General features: G+C 35.6%; 1 protein-coding gene across 23 annotated transcripts in view; it reads right to left on the minus strand.

Moving 5' to 3' along the window:
* PPFIA2 (PTPRF interacting protein alpha 2) overlaps window positions 1-20,700 on the minus strand; it is a 209,645-nt gene that overhangs the window by 54,320 nt on the left and 134,625 nt on the right. For all 23 annotated transcript variants that reach the window (XR_002434677.1, XR_002434679.1, XR_002434678.1 and 20 more), the window contains 3 exons: window positions 9,710-9,931; window positions 7,923-8,069; window positions 5,295-5,429 (listed from right to left, as the gene is read on the minus strand). Coding sequence is in view for 20 of the 23 variants with exons in the window: in XM_021385290.1 (XP_021240965.1) it covers window positions 5,295-5,429; window positions 7,923-8,069; window positions 9,710-9,931 (504 nt within the window). In the remaining 3 variants the exon portion in view is untranslated. The remainder of the gene's footprint in view (window positions 1-5,294; window positions 5,430-7,922; window positions 8,070-9,709; window positions 9,932-20,700) is intronic.

Consider the following 20,700-nt stretch of genomic DNA (forward strand, 5'->3'; position numbering starts at 1 on the left):
GACTGTCCTGTACAAGGCCTAGGGAGACAGAAACACACTTACACAGAAACTCACCAGCAGACAAAGAGCTGCGGTAGGAAAGAGCAGCACCTCTGTTTCTTAGTGTGCCCAGGTGGAACAAGCTCTGAAGGTGAGGCCTTCAAGACCTCTCATCGCCCTGTAGGCAGAAACTGGCCCAAAACTTGGTCTTAAAGAGACTCCTTTCAGATAAAGACCAAACAATTCAGCTAATACCTAAAGGAGTTGCAAATACGTCCTGCATGGTCTTCCCCAAGACCATATTGTTAGAACTGACATGCCTGTGGCAGCTCTTTTGGAAACTCAGAAGCCTACTCCATTGAATGCTTCTAGGATAAGACAAAGGCTGAGACAGTCTTTTCAATGTTATTCATATGACTGTAGCAGGAATGGAGATAGTTCATAAGCAGAAGGTGGATTTCTTCTGACTTGCTTTGCTAAAGGTGAGGGTAAATTAACTTAAAAAAATTTCTAAAGAGCAACTTGGGTGGTTATTTACTTGGCAAACTTCACTCTACGTTCTTTTTTAAATATGATACGAATGCTATAGAACTCTCTATAGAACCATTACTAAAACACACAATTTGGTATTCAGCAATTAGCATTTAAAGAATTCAGACAGCACATTCAGTTATAAATAGGTTTGTGAAACTGTGTATCTTAGACAGAATTAAAAATACCTGGATGAGAACTAACAAGGTCTGACCCCATGAAATATCAGCATGAGTCTTAATGCTCATTTTGCACTTTACATGGTACTGTTTAGCAAAGAAATGGCCAGCATAAGCTAGTAATAGGATTGTTTTGCTTTGAGAGAGTACTGAAGCAGCCTGTATTACTGCTCTGTAACCTGGTAAAGCTCTGCTGTTACTCCTGCTGCTAATATGCGCACAAAAAAGATGTTGCTTTCCCATCAGCGGTTACTCTTAGCACTGCACATTTTCTAGGCCTTAGCATCTTAGTTGAAAAAAATCTAATTTCCGTCATACTTATGCAGAAAGCACCTGTATAGTACAGGTGCTATCCTTTTGTCTTCCTCATGCTGAGCTGCAGAAACAAATCTCAGCTTTTCTAGTGGTACAAGCCAATTTCCAGTTTTCAGACTGAGATTTTTGAATATATACTGTCTCCATATTTTATTTTAACTTCTTATGGCAAATAGACCTATGTCTATGTCTTGAATGAGAGAATTATTCAAGAATAAAATAATGTATTATTGAACTGAGTTATCCAATTGGAGGTGAAAATAAGGGATCATGGTGACTGAGCAACAACAGCTTAAAAAGCTATATGCTAGTTATTACATGCTCACTTCTAGCCCATTATAAATAATGAAAAAACATTTTGGCTTAAGTCACCCCTTTTCCTGATACCCAGTCTTTCAGTCATGAGATATCAACACATTCTTGCCTCTCCTTTTTCTCCTCACTACCTCCTACACCTTGTATGTTTAGTATGGAGCTCCTACCAGTTAGCTCCATCAAGCTTGCTTCTTTCACTTCCTCCTCATATCAAATAGGACAAAATCTTCTGTGGAAGGGGAGGCACAAGAAGAGGAGTGGTTTGAGAAGACAGAGAGATGTTGTAAACATAGAGTTTTCTTGGGCTTCCCTCCCTATAGAAGATTTTCTCTACTTCCAAAAGATTAATCTGTGCCCTTCTCCAGGTAATACATCTTATTTTTCCTTATGCTTCTCAGAAAAATTTTTGTCTTAACCACATCCACTGCTTGCAGGAGACCTTCTTCATCTCATTTGCACCCTTTCATCTATAGCCCTTATTTTTCCACCTTCTTGCATTTTTTCCCTACCTAATGCAAACCAGATCCCCACATTATCAAAAAATTTGCATCATGACCCACTTGCCTCTAACTTTCATATCATGTTTCTTCACCTTTGAAATAAGTGGAATGTGTTACTATGCTAAATGTATTTTACTATGATTATGTTACACACAGTTGGTGCCCAAAACCATGGCAGTGCTTCCCTAATGCAGCTATGAAGCACTGTTGGTATTTCTGGTGACCTGTATAGAGGAATGATGAATTAAAATGAATCACATTGTCTTGTGATCAGAGAAGTGATGTGGAACCCCTGCTGCACAAGCACCCAAGAGGAAAGTGAGTGCTGGTGGGAGTGACCAAATGGAAAAAAGTGGATGCTGCTGTCTCCATTAGACTGTTCCTTAAATACATGCAACAAGGAACTGCTTAACAGACTAGCCATTTTAAGATGCTAAAAGCTACAATATCTGTCTCTTCTATGGGAAATAAACATAATCCAGGATAAATAAAGGTTTTAGTTAATGCTGGAGAGTGGTTGTTTCTATTATCAACTGCCTCTTCTCCAGGGCAGACAAACAGACCAATCCCGTGAGAGTGAGTACAAGGTGGCTCAATGAGTCATGGTAGTCTAAACCTTGGGGTACATGCTGAGAGCTGCGCTACTTGTCATGACCAGACAGAATGCCAGTGTGACGGCCAGGCAGGACAGCACAGTACATGGGATCATGCTGTTCCAGGTTAGTTTGCCACAGGCTGACTAACCTTCCAGTTGCTCACCCAATGGGCAGAACACAGTGAAAACAAAGCCAAAGAAAAGTTTGAATAATTCAGGTAAATTTATGAGTACTTATCTGAGTTCACTGTACAGTCCAAACTTTTGGAAGTTCACTCCTTATGAACTAGTTTGGGTATGGAAAAGTAGCAAAAGACATTCACTAGCCCATATTAAAAAAGAAAGAAAGAAAAGTAACTCAAGTTTTTAAACTGACACAACAGAAGGATCTCATTCTACATCCTTATTTTGCAGAATCCCAACCCAGGTTTATTATGAGGAAGAGTATAATAAATTGAATGCAGAATTGTAACATGCATACTTTAAATTTGAGGAAAAAAAAATCACATCCAAATCCAGAATATGTTCATTCTGGTTTATGTCCACATGTAAATAACCAGTCTTATATTTTACCCACAGTGAAGCAGTCACAGTTTCCAGTTATCCCATAGCACTTTCCTTTGATAAACATGTAAAATATATTAGGCTTAACTCACCTCTTTCACATGATTGTAACCCCATTAATCTCAGTGAAGCCACTTTCATTGAGGTAGTACAAAAGAAAGGAGAATCAAAATTTTGACTTTTTTTTGCAGAGCTGAAAGGGTAGTTGAATCAGGGGACTCATCTTCTACTTAGCGCACATTGTCATTGCAGTGACCACAGCTCAGGTAGGCAGACTTAAGGCAGTCTGAAGCCAGCTAATTTGAGTACTACTAACAATTTTTATGCTGGAACAGAGCTCAACACAGACAAAATTACCTAGCATTACTCAGTACCTCAGGAAGGTTTTGCATCGTTCAAGTAGCTGGGAGGTAACTATCCCAGTTAGCCAATATAAAAGCTGCAGTGACTGGTTCCAAACTACATTTATGTGGCTTGTGAAAAGCAATGGACCTCAAGTTTCAGAACTGTCAATGCAGCACCTCAATAAGTTCTGTATTTTACAAAGATGTAATACAGAAAATATATAAACCATAGTCTTATGTGGCCTCTTGGACAAATTCTGACATTCTTCTTCATGGCATGTATTCCCAAAAGACAAAATTTGAAATACAATAAATTTCTTCTTTTTGTTTTCTGTAATCAGAGAGAAATGGAATGAACTAGCATTACTGTCAGATGTACTCCTTAGAGTTACTTTCTTGGCAAAAACTTTGAAAATTAACATCATTTTCAAAATGGGTTGGGCCATCAGCTCTGTTCACAGATCTTTAATCACATCTACTGCAGCTTTATGGTTACAATAACAGCAGTATCTTACGGAAGTTTCTGAGTAATCTGCATGATTGAAATGACACTTTTTACAATATTTGTCGTTCACTTATGTTCAAGGAAAAATGTTGCAAGAAAATACATACTTGAGACTGCAAAATACTTACTGGTGCCTAATTGGTGGAGAAGTTACTCAGGAAAAAATATCTTAAAATAAAAGATAGTATTTTTAATCTACTAAGGGCATTAGAAAATCTGAATATGTGTTGAATCAGAAACAACTGAAAAAAATGTTGTCAAGGGATTGGTCCTTTGTGCACCTTTCTTTCTGAGTCTTAGTTAAAATGCAGTTATATTTGTTTAATATTTCAAGTAGTTTTCTTTTTGCTGCTGCTTCTTTTTTTTCCACCATTTCAGTCTGCCTTTCAGAATCCCACCCATTCATATAAACCTAAAGTGGACAGCACAAAATCTTGATTACTGAAGAATGATCTTGCCTTAATAAAACTTAAAAAAAAAAATCCTCCCTAGCTTTTCTGTTTCTATTTCTTAACTAAAGTTCTTATAATCAAGCTTTATTAATGAAGTGCTCTGCACTTAAGGCTTTACTATACAGTGAAACGCACGAAAACTGAAAAATAAATCCATTAAATATAAAAATGACTAGGCATATAAATATCTAGAAACAGTCATTGGCAATAGAGAAAGGAGAGCTAAGATAAAACAGAATGCTATGTACAAATCTCTTAAATGCATTTTAATTTCTTTGATTTTAAAATTGGAAGATATACACATTGTCATTATATGTCCTTACAATGCTGGTAATACCTGAACTACAGTATTAAACACACGCAAATCTGAAAATATTAGTGACCAGATATGAAAACTATCTTACTGAAAACTTATTTTTATCTTCTTTTTTTTCTGCAATAAACTGTTATCACAAAAAACAAAGTCTGAACTCCTCAGTTTCCCATTTGTCTTTGTGAATTGAAAGAACCATTCAAAAAAAGCCCTGTAAGTATGTACTGCAAGTTGTCTTCATTTCTGTTGTACAAATCATCCCAGCTGCCATTATGCTTTGTTTTTATAGAACTTGCTGGAATAAAAATATTTGTTTTTCATACAACTGATGCATGAAAATCTTCAGAAGAACTAAGTATGGGTAGGAATATGTATTTCTTCAAAAAAAAATTCCTTAAATTATTAACTCTTGCACAGTAAAATAGATCTCCCTAGGCTAATAAATGTTTGCATATATTGGAAACACACTGTAGGTCATCTTATAGATACTTTATCTGTCATCAAAAGGTAAGAATTGGAAACATGGCAGTGAGATCATTTCCACTTAATTCTGAACTTGTGGCACATACTTATCAGAAAACATCTTCTGCTTTCAAATCGGCTCAACATTTCTTTTGTTTTGTCCTTGAGGTGAGGAATCGAGATGCAAATTAATGTTAAACAATGGGGCTTCTGAAGTGAACCTACTTCTCAGGGCAGTACCTTAGTCAGAGCTGCAATTCTCTGAGCCAGTTCAGCCTCCACTTCAGGTAGGGTTTCTGCCTTCCTCATCGTCTGCTGGAGCTTCTGTTCAGCCAGCTCTAGACGCTCTTGCAGCTGTCTGTTTTTGTCTTCTAGCTGAAGGCCAAAGATAGATAAAAAATTATAAACACTGAATTTAGAATAAAGACTTTCCTTCAATAAGTAGGTATTAGGGAAGCAATCAAAACTCATTGTAAATGCTTAGGTATTCCACAACCTGGGAGAACTTACTGGAAAAGTTTTACCTCAAGCATGGAACTGTGTAGGCTGCCAGTTTTATTAATGATGAGTGATTTGAGGCTTCAGGATCATATGATGGTGAAAAAAAGGTATCATAAAATGGTACTTATGAAGATGAATAAAAACCTCCTCAGGTCGATGTGTTGTTTATCTAAGCAAAATAAAATTATTGGTGCTAGTAAAATGAGAAATTTCTAAATCGTAGTATTTCATCCATCTTACAGAAAAATTTATGTATATAAGCTGAAATGGGAAAGAAGTACAATTCCAGAAGGATAGAATTCCCTGTGAATTTTTTTAACAAATGCCAACAATGTAATTAGAAATGTTAAGACTGACACTTGTTACTCAACTAATTCATTAATTTTCATATTCTGGTTACTAGTTACTAAAAGTTTCAGTGAATTTGTTCATTGTGAAGCAATAAGTGTCTCATTTTACAAAAGTGAAATTGTTTAATACCTGATAGCTATTAAAGAGAAACAGTAGGGCTTTTGATAGCTGCAGTATTTTCTGGCCTACTGAGATCTATCGCAATTAAGAATTTTGTAATGGATAGATAATTGTTACCTGCTTTCCTGTTTGTTCCAAGTAATGAAAGTTATCATGAAAAAGGAGTGGGAAATGAGATTGTTATTCAGTTCTCCAAAAGAATGAAGAAATAGGCTTTTCACATTACAGTCTTCCAAATGAACATAAAGTCTGCTTGCATGTATTCAAAATGTAGTTGTATTGATCACTGCTTTGAGTAGGTAGACCTCTACAGCACAGTATGACTTACATTACCAGTAATAAAGACTCTAAGGACAGATGGAGGTACTTTGCTTTTCTGTTGTTCCCTGTTCCCTTCTAACCCATCTGCCCCAAAGAATGGAAGATATATCTTGAAAAAGTCAAAAACTGGCATAAGATGGAGTAGTTGAGTTCTGATGCTTTAATTTCCCTGACTGTGTAGTCACATACATATATGTGCACACAGAGTAATGTGTGCCCATGTGTGTAAATATATTTGCATACAATCATAGAAATAGATTATCAAATCACGCTGACTTACTTCCCACACACCAGTTTTCTTCTTCTTGTTTTTTTTTTTTTTTTTTTTTTAAGATATGTTTTCATTGTCCCTCTGTACTCAGCCCTGGTGAGGCCGCACCTCGAGTACTGTGTCCAGTTTTGGGCCCCTCACTGCAAGAAGGACATTGAGGCCCTGGAGTGTGTTCAGAGGAGGGCGACGAAGCTGATGAGGGGTCTGGAGCACAGGCCTTATGAGGAGCGGCTGAGGGAGCTGGGATTGTTCAGTCTGGAGAAGAGGAGGCTCAGGGGAGACCTTATCGCTCTCTATAACTACCTGAAGGGAGGTTGTAGTGAGCTGGGGGTCAGCCTCTTCTCTCTTGTAACTAGTGACAGGACAAGGGGGAATCAAGTTGTGCCAGGAGAGATTTAGGCTGGACATTTGGAAATTCTACTTTTCTGAAAGAATGGTCAGGCGCTGGAATGGGCTGCCCAGGGAGGTGGTTGAGTCACCGTCCCTGGAGGTGTTCAAGAAACATTTAGATATAGCGTTGAGAGACATGGTTTAGTGGGGTTATTGGTGGTAGGTGGATGGTTGGACTGGATGATCTTGTAGGTCTTTTCCAACCTAGCTAATTCTATGATTCTATGATAGGTGAGGAAAAATAAAAACTTGAATACCAAGGGTGAGGTTAAGGGCAACTTAATCTTTCACCGCTAAAATGACATTAACTTGATATTATTTTAGTTAACCTTGTATTCTTCAAAATATAAAAGTGTTTTCTGTTCACTTTACACCTCAGCTTTTGGATTCACAGTGGAAACAAAGCACCACAACAGACAAATGCAAAATCCCATTATGCTTTTTTCTAAAAGATATTCATAGATAGTTTATCTTCATAAAATCTTAACTGTGTAGTAGGTTCTAATCACTTAATGTGTTACTATTTTATGTAAATTTTGTGGGTTTTTTTCCCTGCAGAAGTTAATTTCTTTTGACTACACTTTTTTATTTATTTTTGTTTCAAAAAACCCCCAAAATTAAGAGAATCTTTATATAAGAAACAAAGATAATCTTTTACTTATGGGATATGATGTACATTTCTGCAAGACACTGTTAGAAAACACAGTTATTTCACAACATTGAATGCACACATTGGTTTGCTAACATGAGGCTTAGGGATGCTAAGTAAAAAACAAATGTAGTTTTTTGAGATTAGCATGATTTTAAAAAGAGCAGATTAACCCAGTGAAAATCTCCTGCATTAGATATTCCCCCCTTTTGTGTTAATTTTTATTATGTATGAAGAAAGTAACTGACTAATATGGATACTGCACCTGACGTAGGATGGCTTCTTTGTTTGCCAGTTCATTTTCCAGCTTGTCATTCATGTCATGTATGGAGGTGGATTCTCTCTGTGCACTGAGGTAGCGCTTCTCCAGTGTAGTGATTCTTTCTTCCATATCTTCCTTTTGTGCCATTGCCTACCATTAAATAAAAAAAAGCAAGAGCCATGCAATTAACAGAGTATATAATTTTATACCAGTTTACTATTCATGCTAACAGCAAACAGTATGTAAGGTGGGTGTAGCATGATTTTTCTGTTTTAAAGAGAAATTAATCCTTTTGAGGTTTCATGCACTAAGGATGCTTAAAGTGGTAGCTATTGAGTAGAGCAGAAAAACAATTCCCACATTTTGTATATTTTGCTAGTTTTTACATTTTTCAACGCAAGTAAGCATAGAAATAGCAAACTCAACTTATATTTACGTTTGCTTTTAAAACAATGACAGAGTTATTTGATCAGAAAACGGAAAGCATGAAATAATTGCATAAATACAGTACAAATACAGGATGGTGATATCACAACAAATGTATATGCGCACCTGCTATTATTATTAGGTTCTGATAAAATTTTTTTGCTTAAGTACATGTAACAGACAGCAGATGACTTGTCCTTAAATTGCAGCAATGCAAATGACCGCAATGCTGGATACATAACAAAGCCATGACATACAGGTACATTACCCATATACGTTATGGATAAGGATACATTAAAATATATTAGTGGCCACTTCGCTTAGGAAGCAAAGGGTTGAAACAAAGAGTAAGCAATACAGAAGTGGCAGCAACAGCAAGCAGCAATCAAGGTGCACAGGAAACAGCAATATTTGTCAGAAAGTAAATGACAGTGAAGAATTTAGAGAGCCTTATGTAGGGAGCAGCTGTGGAAAAGGAGAAACATCAGTGCAAACTTTGTTGTAACCTTATAAGAAACATACAGTATTTTAAAAGAAACAGCGCATAGATGAGAAGAGGCTTCCATGCTGCATTAGGTGGCAGAAGTTCAGAAGGAACATTTCTGACAGATAACTAGCAATATCAAGTTAAATATTTATATAATGTGCAAACACACATACACATACACACACGAACGAAATACCTGTAGTGTAGAAGGAATGTTATAGACAATTGTTCTGCCTTTAAAATACTAAAATAGATTCTAGAAGCCAACCATCCACACATATCAAGTTCTACATAAGATATTCTGGAGAGTACCATGGAGGGCCACAAATTTAAGCACAGAAAAGAAAAGAAAAACTGCAATATATTTCCATGCCAGACATGGATATTCTCTGATGCTTACATACAGCAGAGATGATTTATTGAGAGAAGTGAATAACATGTTGGAACATGAAGCTGTCACACAAGAATACAGATAATAATTGATTATATAAAATGTTGTTATTTACATAATGGCCCAAAGTTTAAAAAAATTGTAGTTTAGATTATCTACATGACCAGCATCTCTGTTAAATCTATTTCAGCATAAAAATGTGGAAATGGCTGGAATAGTTGCCAATATACCCTCCAGCAATTCTAAAACACAGAGACGTTGCCCTTCTTCCTATTACAGCTGCACATACACACCCACTTCGATGAATACAGTTTTATAACAAGATTTCTACAATTATTTCTTACTGTAACTTTTGTGTTTCCTATGTACAAGAGCTTTTGTCATTACTCACCTTTGTTTTTCATATTTATTGATCTCTGTCAGCTTGTATTGGTACCTGAGGAAAAATTGGCAAGGTATATGAGGTACACATACTGAACTCCTTACCTCTCTAATGTCTCTCTGATATTTACTGTTCATTTCTTCTGTTTTAATGAGCTCCTTTCTGGCAGTCTCTGCCTCCTGCTCTACTTCTCCCACTCGGGAAGACAGTGCAGCCAAACGTTCCTTCATTTGTGCCATTTCATAGTTCTGCTTTTCAAGCAGCTCCTGGAGTTCTATAACTTGACTGGTTTCATCATTTGAGTCTATGGAGCCATTCGATAAGCGCTGTTAATAGAGAAGTGACATTATGTATTATTTCTTTTTTAATATAGAACCTATCTAAAGAATCTCTAAAACCAAGATTATTTTAAACACTACAATAGTAGTTAGGAGAAAAAAAATGCCAGAATAATTTTCACTGTAGATGAGAGGTGTGTTTACAAAAAACTGAAAAAGATCAATATTAATTAAAATCAACTATTCTATAATGTAAGAACATAAAGACGTAAATATTTGCTTTAATAGCAGAATGGTATACAAAAATATTTTTAGTTTGTCATTATGGCAATTAAAGTATAAATTGCAGCAGTACGATGAACCAAAACATATACACTTAAGCTAAACTTGTGCACCATTTAGACTTACTCAATATTTATTCCACATAACAGTCAGCAGGCAACACTAGTAAATCACAAGTTCACATTACTAAAACATTCTGAGAGTCTGGTCAATATAATGGTTAAGTCTACGTTAAAGATTAGTTCAGCTGAAGTAATTTATGCACTGCTGAAAGGCCTGCGTGAATACTGTCTTGAAAAAAAAAAATAAGTCCAGAATATTTTACTGCATTTGGAAACTGATCTCAGGAATATGAAATATGTTGCACATAAATGATTCCAGGAAAGAAGTGTGTTCACCAGCAGGGCTTCCTGGCATTTTTTTATTACAATATATAGTCCTGCTAACCTTTTCCAAACTAGACGAAGCCATGGTGTCACATTAATTTAATTCTTACGTCAAAACAACAACAACAAAAGTAAGAAGATAAACCCAAGCCAAGATGATCTGTTTTTGAACTATACAATAGAAAAACAAAATCAAAGTATGAAAAGTTATTATTACTTTTCTTGATTAGGTGCAGTTTTACTAGTTAAAGTTATATCATGCAGTAGAGGATCAAATTATTTTACTGTAACTTATTTTTTGCAGGTTATCAGTATCAAAGAGTATGATTCAAGAATATTGGTCCTAAAGTGTGTTGTTTGTGAGATGGTAAGGTGTATAGCAATGCAAATATGAAATATGCTTTGGAAGATCTGAGAGAAAACAAGTTTTTGCTCATTAGCTCGTGTGTATTATTGTTGTAAAAAATATATTTATAGAGAAATATAAGAAATGCAAAGAACATTACTCTGTTTAATGGCTTTAACATGATTCTTTCCCCAGTAAGACAGAAAACAAACCCAGAACAAGACCATCTGCCTTTCTGTGGGTTACTGAATAAAACTGTGTTACTCTAAGAATTCACTACATCAAATAACTCTGCTTTATGTATCACAGTCAATTACATTATCTTAAAATTTTATGACACTGAACCATCATTGATCTACTTGCAAGATACCAAGGTAAAATGACAATGGTAATTGAAAAAATTTATTTAAGTTCAGTTTGTTGTTTGAAAAGCATTCAGTTACTCTACTTGAACTGAATTTCCATTAGCATGAAGCAATCATGTAAAACAAAATAATGCTCAAAGAGGATAAGATATTCTAACCATCATATTTTGTTTCATTGAGTAAACTTGAGATAACTTTTATCAATTATTATAATCCGTTTTATATCTTTAATCTCTTACAGCAATTTAGCAGATGTCACAAATGAATAAATTCTACAGTGCAATACATTTGCCCCACAGCTCCCTACAGAGGGGTCCGTGAATTGCATAAAGGTTATAATAAGCAAATTAACAAACAGTGAAAGATATAAAAATGACATATGATCATGTACCCTATGTGACATGAACCTGATCATTTTGAAATGGTAAGCTTCAATATCTAGGATTATGATCACTGACACAGGAATATTTTTGCCATTAATAAAGGTTTTATTTCAAAAGAGATTATTAACTAAATCACATAATTAAAAATGCAAAAGATCAATTTTTTATCTACTCAGTATTTGAGATTTATGCAGACAAATAAAATGTAATGAGAGTTAATCCCTTGCGGTAGAAAAATTATATGATTGGCAATTATGTATGTATGTATTTTGATCTGTGCACATAAACTTCCCTTTTATTTCTTTGATGAACTCTTTGTACAAGCTGCTTTAATTGTACACGTTGTTAACTTTTGCTTTATATTATTCCTATGTTCATACACACAGCTGGTTGACATTCAGAATTTCCAGTTAACAAAAAAGTGTCAACATCTTGATTTTTCTTAGTTTGGGATAACTTTTTTTTTTAAACGGTAGTAAAAAATTAAATAACACAGCTTTAAAATGGCATTTTTAGAATTCCAAAACATATTTCCCAAACTTTGCCTTGGGATTTTAACTGACATTTTGTCACTTTTATGCCTTTATACAGGTACATCACATGGAATAATCATTCAAGAAGGTCACAGGCAGAAAGTTAAATGTTAACTCAAGACGTAACTGAGATATCATTACTTCATGTGCTCTCTCTCTTCTTTCTAGTTATTTATTTATTTATTACCTGGCTGGTGTTTTTTTTTTTTTGTGTGTGTGTGCAGAAATATTTCTTAGGACATAAAAATCATTTTTTAAATAGAATACCAAATGCTTATAATGCTGAAATCTGAGTTTTTAATAGATCTCTATTAATTATCAGCTGGAGCATATTGGGAAATCTTGTTAGAAGGGCTTGTACAAAAAAAATATTTCTAAGTAGGCAATCTTTACTATCTCATCCTTACTCCAAATTCAAGAAATAGCATCCTGATAAAATCTTCAACAAATTTCATGATGCTGTCTATTCAAATGCTGTTGTTAAAAACCCACAGATGAACATAAACTCTAATTTCAAAAATTTGACATGAAAAAACTAACAATGGCTAATTTACTACATAAAAGAAACATGACAAACAGCTCATATGATCTGGTGCTTTGTGTTTTCTTTGTATTTTTTTTTACTAGATAATTTATCTAATAAAATATAACCTATTTGTTTCTATTGCATTTGCTTCTTTAGACTACAGTCCTGCAGAAACAATGTAATCATATGAAGACATGCACAGGTAGGCACAGCTGCGATGTGTGAGCACCAGCTACATACACTGCAGCAGTCTATAAAGGCGTATTGCCTTTGCCCCTTCATGGATTCCTCTGCCAGATAAGAAATCTGGTTGGCATCAGCCCGAAAGACCTACAACAAGCTTGGAGTACTTTGCTTGAGCTGGTTCAAATCAAACAAATGTACATTTCTACCTAACAACGTGGCATTTATTTTTCTTGTGGCAGGGAAGAATGATGAAAAGAACAACAGCAAGAGGAAGGACTGCTGTGTTTTTTATTTATTTTCTCTCTTTCTAGTCAGGTCTACCTATACCTGATTCTATTTATGTGACAAGATCTAGCTTAGAGAGGGGATAAAGTATGAGAAAATAGTTTCCTTGATCTTTCTCATTTCATTGCCCCAAATTACTATACTGTACAATATTATTTTAATATATTGAAATCAGATGAAGTATTTAAACTATTCAAATAGTTAACCATCTACTAATAGCTTCTGCAAAAGCATTATTCACCCAGGAGTGGTTATACTGTAAAAACACTGTTTTGACTGGCAGTCAAAGTTGAGGCATGCATCATGAAGTCTTATCTTGTGGATGTCGCATAGAGATAGAATAGAGATTGATTATAGACTTTACACTGGAGACTACAGTCTACATTTTCTCACTTTATGAATCAATTCAGTCAGTTGGTGTAAAAAAAAAAAAAAAATCAAGCTACTTCTTAACTCTCACACGTCAATGTGCTTTCATAGTGTATTTCACTGTTCTGACAGGCAACTTATTTCCATGGCAGCTTCACTAATGTATTTTCATGAACATTCCCAATTGTTTAAAACTGTATACTGGGCATTACCAAGGAAGGACACATTTAGCCAAAAGAAAACAGTGATCAAACAGGACAAATGCTTTTAGACTCTCAGAATTTCCTTTGAAGCCCAGTAATGGAAGACTTCTGTTAGAAAGGTTATAATGTTATAATATTGCTTATTAGTACCAAACCTGTTTTTCATTAATTTTAAGCTCTCCAATATATATTAGAAATCACAGCAAAATGATTATAAATGCTTTCCATGGGAAGCAGAGAGACTGTGGAAATCATAGAATTATTTATATTGAAAAAGACCAAGATCATCAAGCCTAACCATCCACTTAAGACTACCAAGGTCACAACTAAACCATGTACATAAACACCACCACCGCACATCTCTTAAACACCTCCAGTGATTGGGATTGCCCTACCAGTGCCTAACCACTCTTTCCATTAAGAAATTCTACCTGATCCAAACTAAACCTCTCCTTGTGCAACTTGAGGCCATTCCCTCATGTGTAATCACTTCTCACCTCAGAAAATATTCTGACACCTGCTGCAACGTCCTTTCAAGTACGTGTAGAGAGTGATGAGGTCTCCTCTCAGCCTCCTCTCCTCCAGACTAAACAGCCCCAGTTCTCTCAGATGCTTCTCATACGTCTTGTTTTCTAGTCCCTTCACCAGCTTTGTTTCTCTTCTCTGCAAACCCTCAAGCAACTCAATATCCTTCTTGTAGTGATTGTTGAATGCCATACAATTGGACACATCCCATCAATCTAGCCTATCCAGATCCTCTTCCAGAGCCTCACTACCCTCAAGTAGATCAGCAATTTCTCCCAACCTGTTGTTGTCTGCAAACTTACTCAGGTTATCCTCTATTCCCTCATAAAATCACTGACAAAAATATTAAACAAAACTTGCTCTAATGTTGTGAGGAATGCCACTTTTGAGTGTCTGACAAGTTAATTTTACCCTGCTCACAATGACCCTTTGGACCTAGTCATCCTGTAATCCTGGCAGTTTTTCATTCAGTGAGCAGTGCATCCATCCAACCCGTAAGCAGCTAGTTTCACCAGTAGAATACTGTCAAATGCTTTGCTGAAATCCAAGTAAACAACATTCACTGCACTTCCTTTATCCATTAAGTGTGTCATCTTGTCATAGAAGGATATTAGGAGAGTCAGTCAGGACCTGCCTTTCATAAATCCATGCTGACTGGGTCTAATCATTTGGTTGTCTCTTATATGAGGTGTGATAGCACTTGAGATGATCTGTTCCATAATCTTCCATGGCACCAAAGTCTGGCTGGCAGGCCTATAGTTCCCTGGATACTCCATCCTGCCTTTCACGCAGATGGGCATCACATTCACTAACCTCCAGCCAGCTAGGATCTCTCCAGTTAGCCAGGAACGTTGATAAATTATTGAAAGTGGCTTGGTAACCACTTCTGCCAGCTCCTTCAGTTACCCGTCTGGCCCCATAGATTTGTGTCCAGTGTATGTCCTAGCATAAGCCAAAAATTCCCAGGTAAAGATAAGAAACTCATTGTTAAGTATCTCTGAGTAAAATGGGAGAATGGATTATGGTACTGGTGCATGAAACATGAGGCCAAATCAAGTCAGAGAGGATAATGACTGTACACTACTTTGAAGCAAGAAATAAGTTGCATTAACTTGTGTTTAGTTTTTGACAATTTTTGTATGGTTTTGGTAAATGCTATTTTTTTTTCAAGGAAATGTAACTATTTGTAAACGTATCACTGGAGAAATGTGACAAGATCTTCTTTCATAGTACTTTTGCAAATTTTAATACATCTGTAGGTCATTAAAAGCCAAGGAAAAATATGTATTTTTAATTCTGTGGTTGAAGCATAATTTGTATCGGCATAAATATATTCCATCAGTATATTATCATGCTACTACCAAACACCAGAGAAACAAATATACCTATGCAGAGAGTCACCATGTAACAAAAAAAAAGTAGCAGAGAAATCACAGTCCATACAAAGGGTATCAGAGGTACTATTCATGAAGAAAACTTTTACACTCACCCAAATACAGCAAAATGGGCCAAGAAGAGAAACAGGGAAGAGATGAAAGAACCATCAAGTAAATCTGATGACAGTGATGGCATTAACTACAAGAGAGGAGGCTTACCACAGAGGAAATCAAAGTTCAAAAATATCCTCTAGGTCAGAGTGCCATGAAGGGTAATACGGATTAAATAAGAAATTTCTGAGAAAAAAAAAATCTTTGTATTGCTCATATTGCTCATGGTCTGTGGAAATGGGAGAGAGAAATAAGTATTCCCGTTCCCACTGCTGGACAGTATGAAAAGGAAGCCAGCAACTCACACAACTAAAAACAACTGATACAGATATGTTTGGTCTGGATACTACAAACCAGTAATTATATATTTTGCAGCAGAACTTAACCTAGGAGTGCTGGGAGAAGGAAAAAAAGATTATCTCACAGGATTACCCCCAAACAGCCAGCAGTAGAGATAGATAGAATTCATTTACTTGATAAAACTCCTCCTCTGTTTCTCTCAGTTTATGACAGTACAGGTGCAGGTGATTCACACGATGTCCCTGTGCATAAGCACTTTCAGGCCTGAGGACTAAATTAAAGTCTGTCTAACCACAAAGTACCACTAAATAATTAAAATTAAGCTTAAAATTCAGAAGACTGATTTCTTCAAGAAACTAATATTTTTATGCTGTAAAAGTAACTGCTTTCCCCCATTCCCTTTTTTTTTTCTTTTTAACCTCAAAAGTATTTGTCTTATGTCTACTCCTTCCTAAGACATTTTCTAATTTTTTTCTCTAATAGAGTACCAGTAAGTTGTTCACACCATAAATCATCAGTATCAAAACTGAAGTTCTCAGTATATTCTTAAGTCAGTATAATTCTGTGGTTCTTTGAGAATAATCGCTGAACAAATTTTTCTTCCTAACATTTAAAGCAACTATCTGGATTAATATGGCTGACTACCTTTGGAAAATAGTACAAAGCATAAACCCAGAAAACTTCTGACATGATTTTACACTAGAGCTAGGAACTGAAAACTTGAAAACTTCTGTTTAAAAACAAAGAAAAAGAAAACAGATTTTACATAATTTTCTTGACATGAAGCACAAAAATTTGCATTAAAATAGCTTTTCAAACATTTGCAGACAGTGAGTTCTATTTGCTAGCTACATGGCGCTTACCTCGCCAATGTAAGTACTGTAAATATATATAAGCAAAGAACACAAGTGTAGGCATTTTTTCCCTGAACCCTATAAGTTATCAAATCATGGCATTTTATTTTGCTGGTATGAAGTTAGACAAAAATTCAATGATCTAAAACATAGGTAAGAAATAAGAGGATAGACACAAGCTAAGGTTCAGCAAGGACTTGTTTTTAGAAAGTAACGCAATATTTAGAAAAGATTAAAATAAGAGAGAAGGTTTCTTAGTGCCAGAATCTCATTACTGCAGAAGCTTCTGGAGACTGGAATATGCTCCACTGACCTGCTTCCAGATATGACATATCTCATATCTGCCATGAGTCTGTGACCCTACTGTTCATGGTTACTGGCCTCCAGGGTACTCCTCTTTCACATGATGATGGCATCTCAACCGAAAGAAAGATTGCTGAACCATTCTGTGAGACTTCTTCCTCCATCAGAAGATGGCAGGTGCTAGCAGCTGTGAAACTATCTATGAAAAGTCAGTTGCTCAGGTATGAAAGTTTTCCTGTGCTTCAAATGCAATATACACCATTTCCTTGGTAAAAAGCACTTTTCACTTTTTTTTTTTTTTTTAAATAAAACACAATCAGTGGTAGTATTAGTTTTTAAATCTACATTATCTTTAAACTCTCTCTGGAATAAGATAATTACTATGAATAATACATATACGGAAAAATTCAGGGGAGAATGAATATTGAAGAATTGCCATACAGAGTTTAAGAGCTTTAAAATAGTTTTCAGAAGACATATTTGAAAATAGTGTCCCAAATGCCAGGGGAAAAAAGATTATTTTTCAAACTGGTAGTGGTGGAGACACTTGTTATGACTCAGAAAAGTTGGCCATGAATGTCAGAACTTCACAGTAGAGAGAGAAATACTGTACATTTTCTAGGTGAAATAAAATTGTAGGAATTCTGTAGCTTAGAAATAATAACAAGGAATTAAAGGAAAACTAACTTATATGCCTCACTTGACTTTCTGAAAGCAAGAGTAAAATTTAATGCTGCAAAAAGCTATGTTTACTAATGCAATTTGAGATGAAAGAATAAATTAATACCAATAGTTTTCAGAAGATACTCCTCACTATAGTATTGAGAGCTTTCATCCTTATGGCTCATACACTAAAAAGATTTAGAAGAAAGTAAATATTAACACAGATACATAGCTACATGATGGTCCAATCACAAGTGACTGTTAAACTGCAAGCAAAAGCAAACTGATTATTGCCCATATAATCAGCACACAAAATTAAACATTAAAAGCTATGCTAAAAAATAATGGCATTACATGTAAGATGTCACAATCATTTCTAAGTGGTTGTTTGAATATTTATCTTTGAAAGCCATGTTACTTCTCTAGGTTGTTCCACATCTTTCGGTTTGTGTAACACAGTCTTATAATCATTAGAATCCTCCTCTTGAATTGCTCAAAATTTTCTCCAGTCTCTAAACTACCAAAGCCAACAGTCTCTCAGATTTCTTCTCCCATCACCCTGCCATACTGACATGAAAATAAGCACCTTCTCCAGCACTTTCCTCTTGGAATGTCCTTATGGTCTTGCTCTTCTATCAAGCCTTCAAAAGACTCCAGCTTTTATTACCACTATAAAGATCTGGAATAACTCTGCTTCCTGATCAGCTTTCAGCTCTTATTCTTATTTTTGATGCCTGTAATCATCTACCATGGTCTACCCCATTTTGCAAAATGAGTAGAAGGGGAAAAACACAACTCTACTTGGTGGGTGGGCATTTTTCTTCTTAATGATGGTCCCTTCCAGAATGTCTACTTATTTTTCTTTTACACGATTGGAAAGAAATTCTGTGATTTTAGGCAGGACAGAGAAATTAATTTATTAGAAGGCTAGTCAGCTGCCCAAAACAAGCTATACACACAAAAACCTTTACAACTTGTCTTGACTAACCCTTCTTTCTAACTAGTTTCAGTAGTCCATCATTAGCAATAAAAGACCAGAAGATATCTTGCAGTAAGCCATCCAGACAAAGTCAGCTAGCACAATGCTTGAAATAAAAGTCCCATAGATAATAAGACTTCTAAAGCAATGTTTTGATAGTCTTGATAAGCAGAAATATATAGGGGTTTCTGTTACGTAAAAGGGAAAATAAGTTTATATGACTGAAAGACAAGTTTCTTTATATGAAAAAATAACGAAAAAGATGGTCTGAAAATTTAAAGATCTGACGGAATGTCTATTGATTTATCATGTAAATATTGCAAAATTAATGAAGCTTTTCAGTATCATAAAATGCCTGTGTGGTAGTATTGAGTATTAAGTATTCACAGTCATAGCGCTTGGCAACCCTGCCCATAGCAGCTGGATTGGAACTAGATATCTTTACGGTCCCTTCCAACCCAAGTCATGCTGTGATTTTATGCAGACATAGTCAGCTACTAAGCACAATAGTGCTTACAAAATCACTGAATGGATTGGAAAAGACCTTCAAGATCATCAAGTTCCATCATTAAATCATGCCCCTCAGTTCCATGCCCTTGTCTCTTAAATGCAAGCAAGGATTGGGACTCCACCAATATTTGCCTAAAGCCTCTTTTAGAGGAAATATTGCATGTTATTCCACAAGGAGCACTCCTGTAAGAGGACTGACTGCTTAGACTCATGGAGACTTCTAGAGCCAGCTGCAGCTTTTTCCCCTTTTTTCTTTCCTCTCTGGCAACTCCTTACCTCTCCAGGTGTGTCAAGCCCTCAATCTTCATTAAGTCTCTCTCCGCACACACTTTTAACATTAGGTTATCAATATTAACTCAGAAAGGGATTATTAGAAAACCCCCAAAATATCTGCACTGCTTGGATGCTAACCCATCATCTGATTATCAAATTTATTTTGTGTCTGAAGTATACTACTTTTTTAAATTACAATGTGAATTGAATGCTTTGGGATGAGATAGTGTCTGCAACTATTATTATGCATCATGATTACACTTAAGCAACAAAACAAGTAGTCCTTACAAACAACTGTCTCTAAATTATGAACGTCCCTTTGTCAGACAGTGTTGAACCCATACTATGTCCTCTTTAAACCGCTGCTTCTGATGAAGGCTGCCTGTGTCCTACCGTCATTCCATTCCCTGCTGCTCAAATATGCTGCCAATTAAAATGAAAGAGCAAAGGAGTACACATGAAGTAAATTAGTAAGTTTTAACTGAAAGTTTTCTTCTGCAGTTTTCTACTGACCAAAGTGATCAGAAAATCCAAAAATAGTCTAGTCCAAAAATGAAACAGATTCTGATGACTGCTCTGAAAGAAACCACCTACTTTTAAAATACTATTTCCTTTAGTTTTTATTTGATTTGCAAACCCCCTTAACACTTTAGGCTACTCTGACTTTGCTTTGGCAGAATACCTTTTATTCCTACTGGATGCAATGTCTATAACCACTGTCAATATTTTAACAGATTTTAGTATTTATAAGCTACAGGCAGTTGATTTAATTATTGCAATATGATAGTGTCATGGCTAGGAAGAAATATATATAAAATCATAAAGTAGAGACAGATTGGTTTTGAATTGTGTCCAGGTTTAATAGCTGTGGTTACGAATGTCAGCAATTAAGTTTTAAAATAGCGCATTTCCAATGAAAACCCCAATTTACACTGCACTTAAATGCTTAGCTTTCAAGTCTTTGGTGTAACAAAATCTGCCTAAAGTGCTTTGTCAAACAGGAACCCTCCTATGCATACAGGGTGTCCATGAAGATAAGAAGTCATTCCTCAGGCAAAT

This window comes from Numida meleagris, chromosome 1 (assembly GCF_002078875.1).
Source record: "Numida meleagris isolate 19003 breed g44 Domestic line chromosome 1, NumMel1.0, whole genome shotgun sequence".
NCBI classification, from domain to species: Eukaryota; Metazoa; Chordata; class Aves; order Galliformes; family Numididae; genus Numida; species Numida meleagris.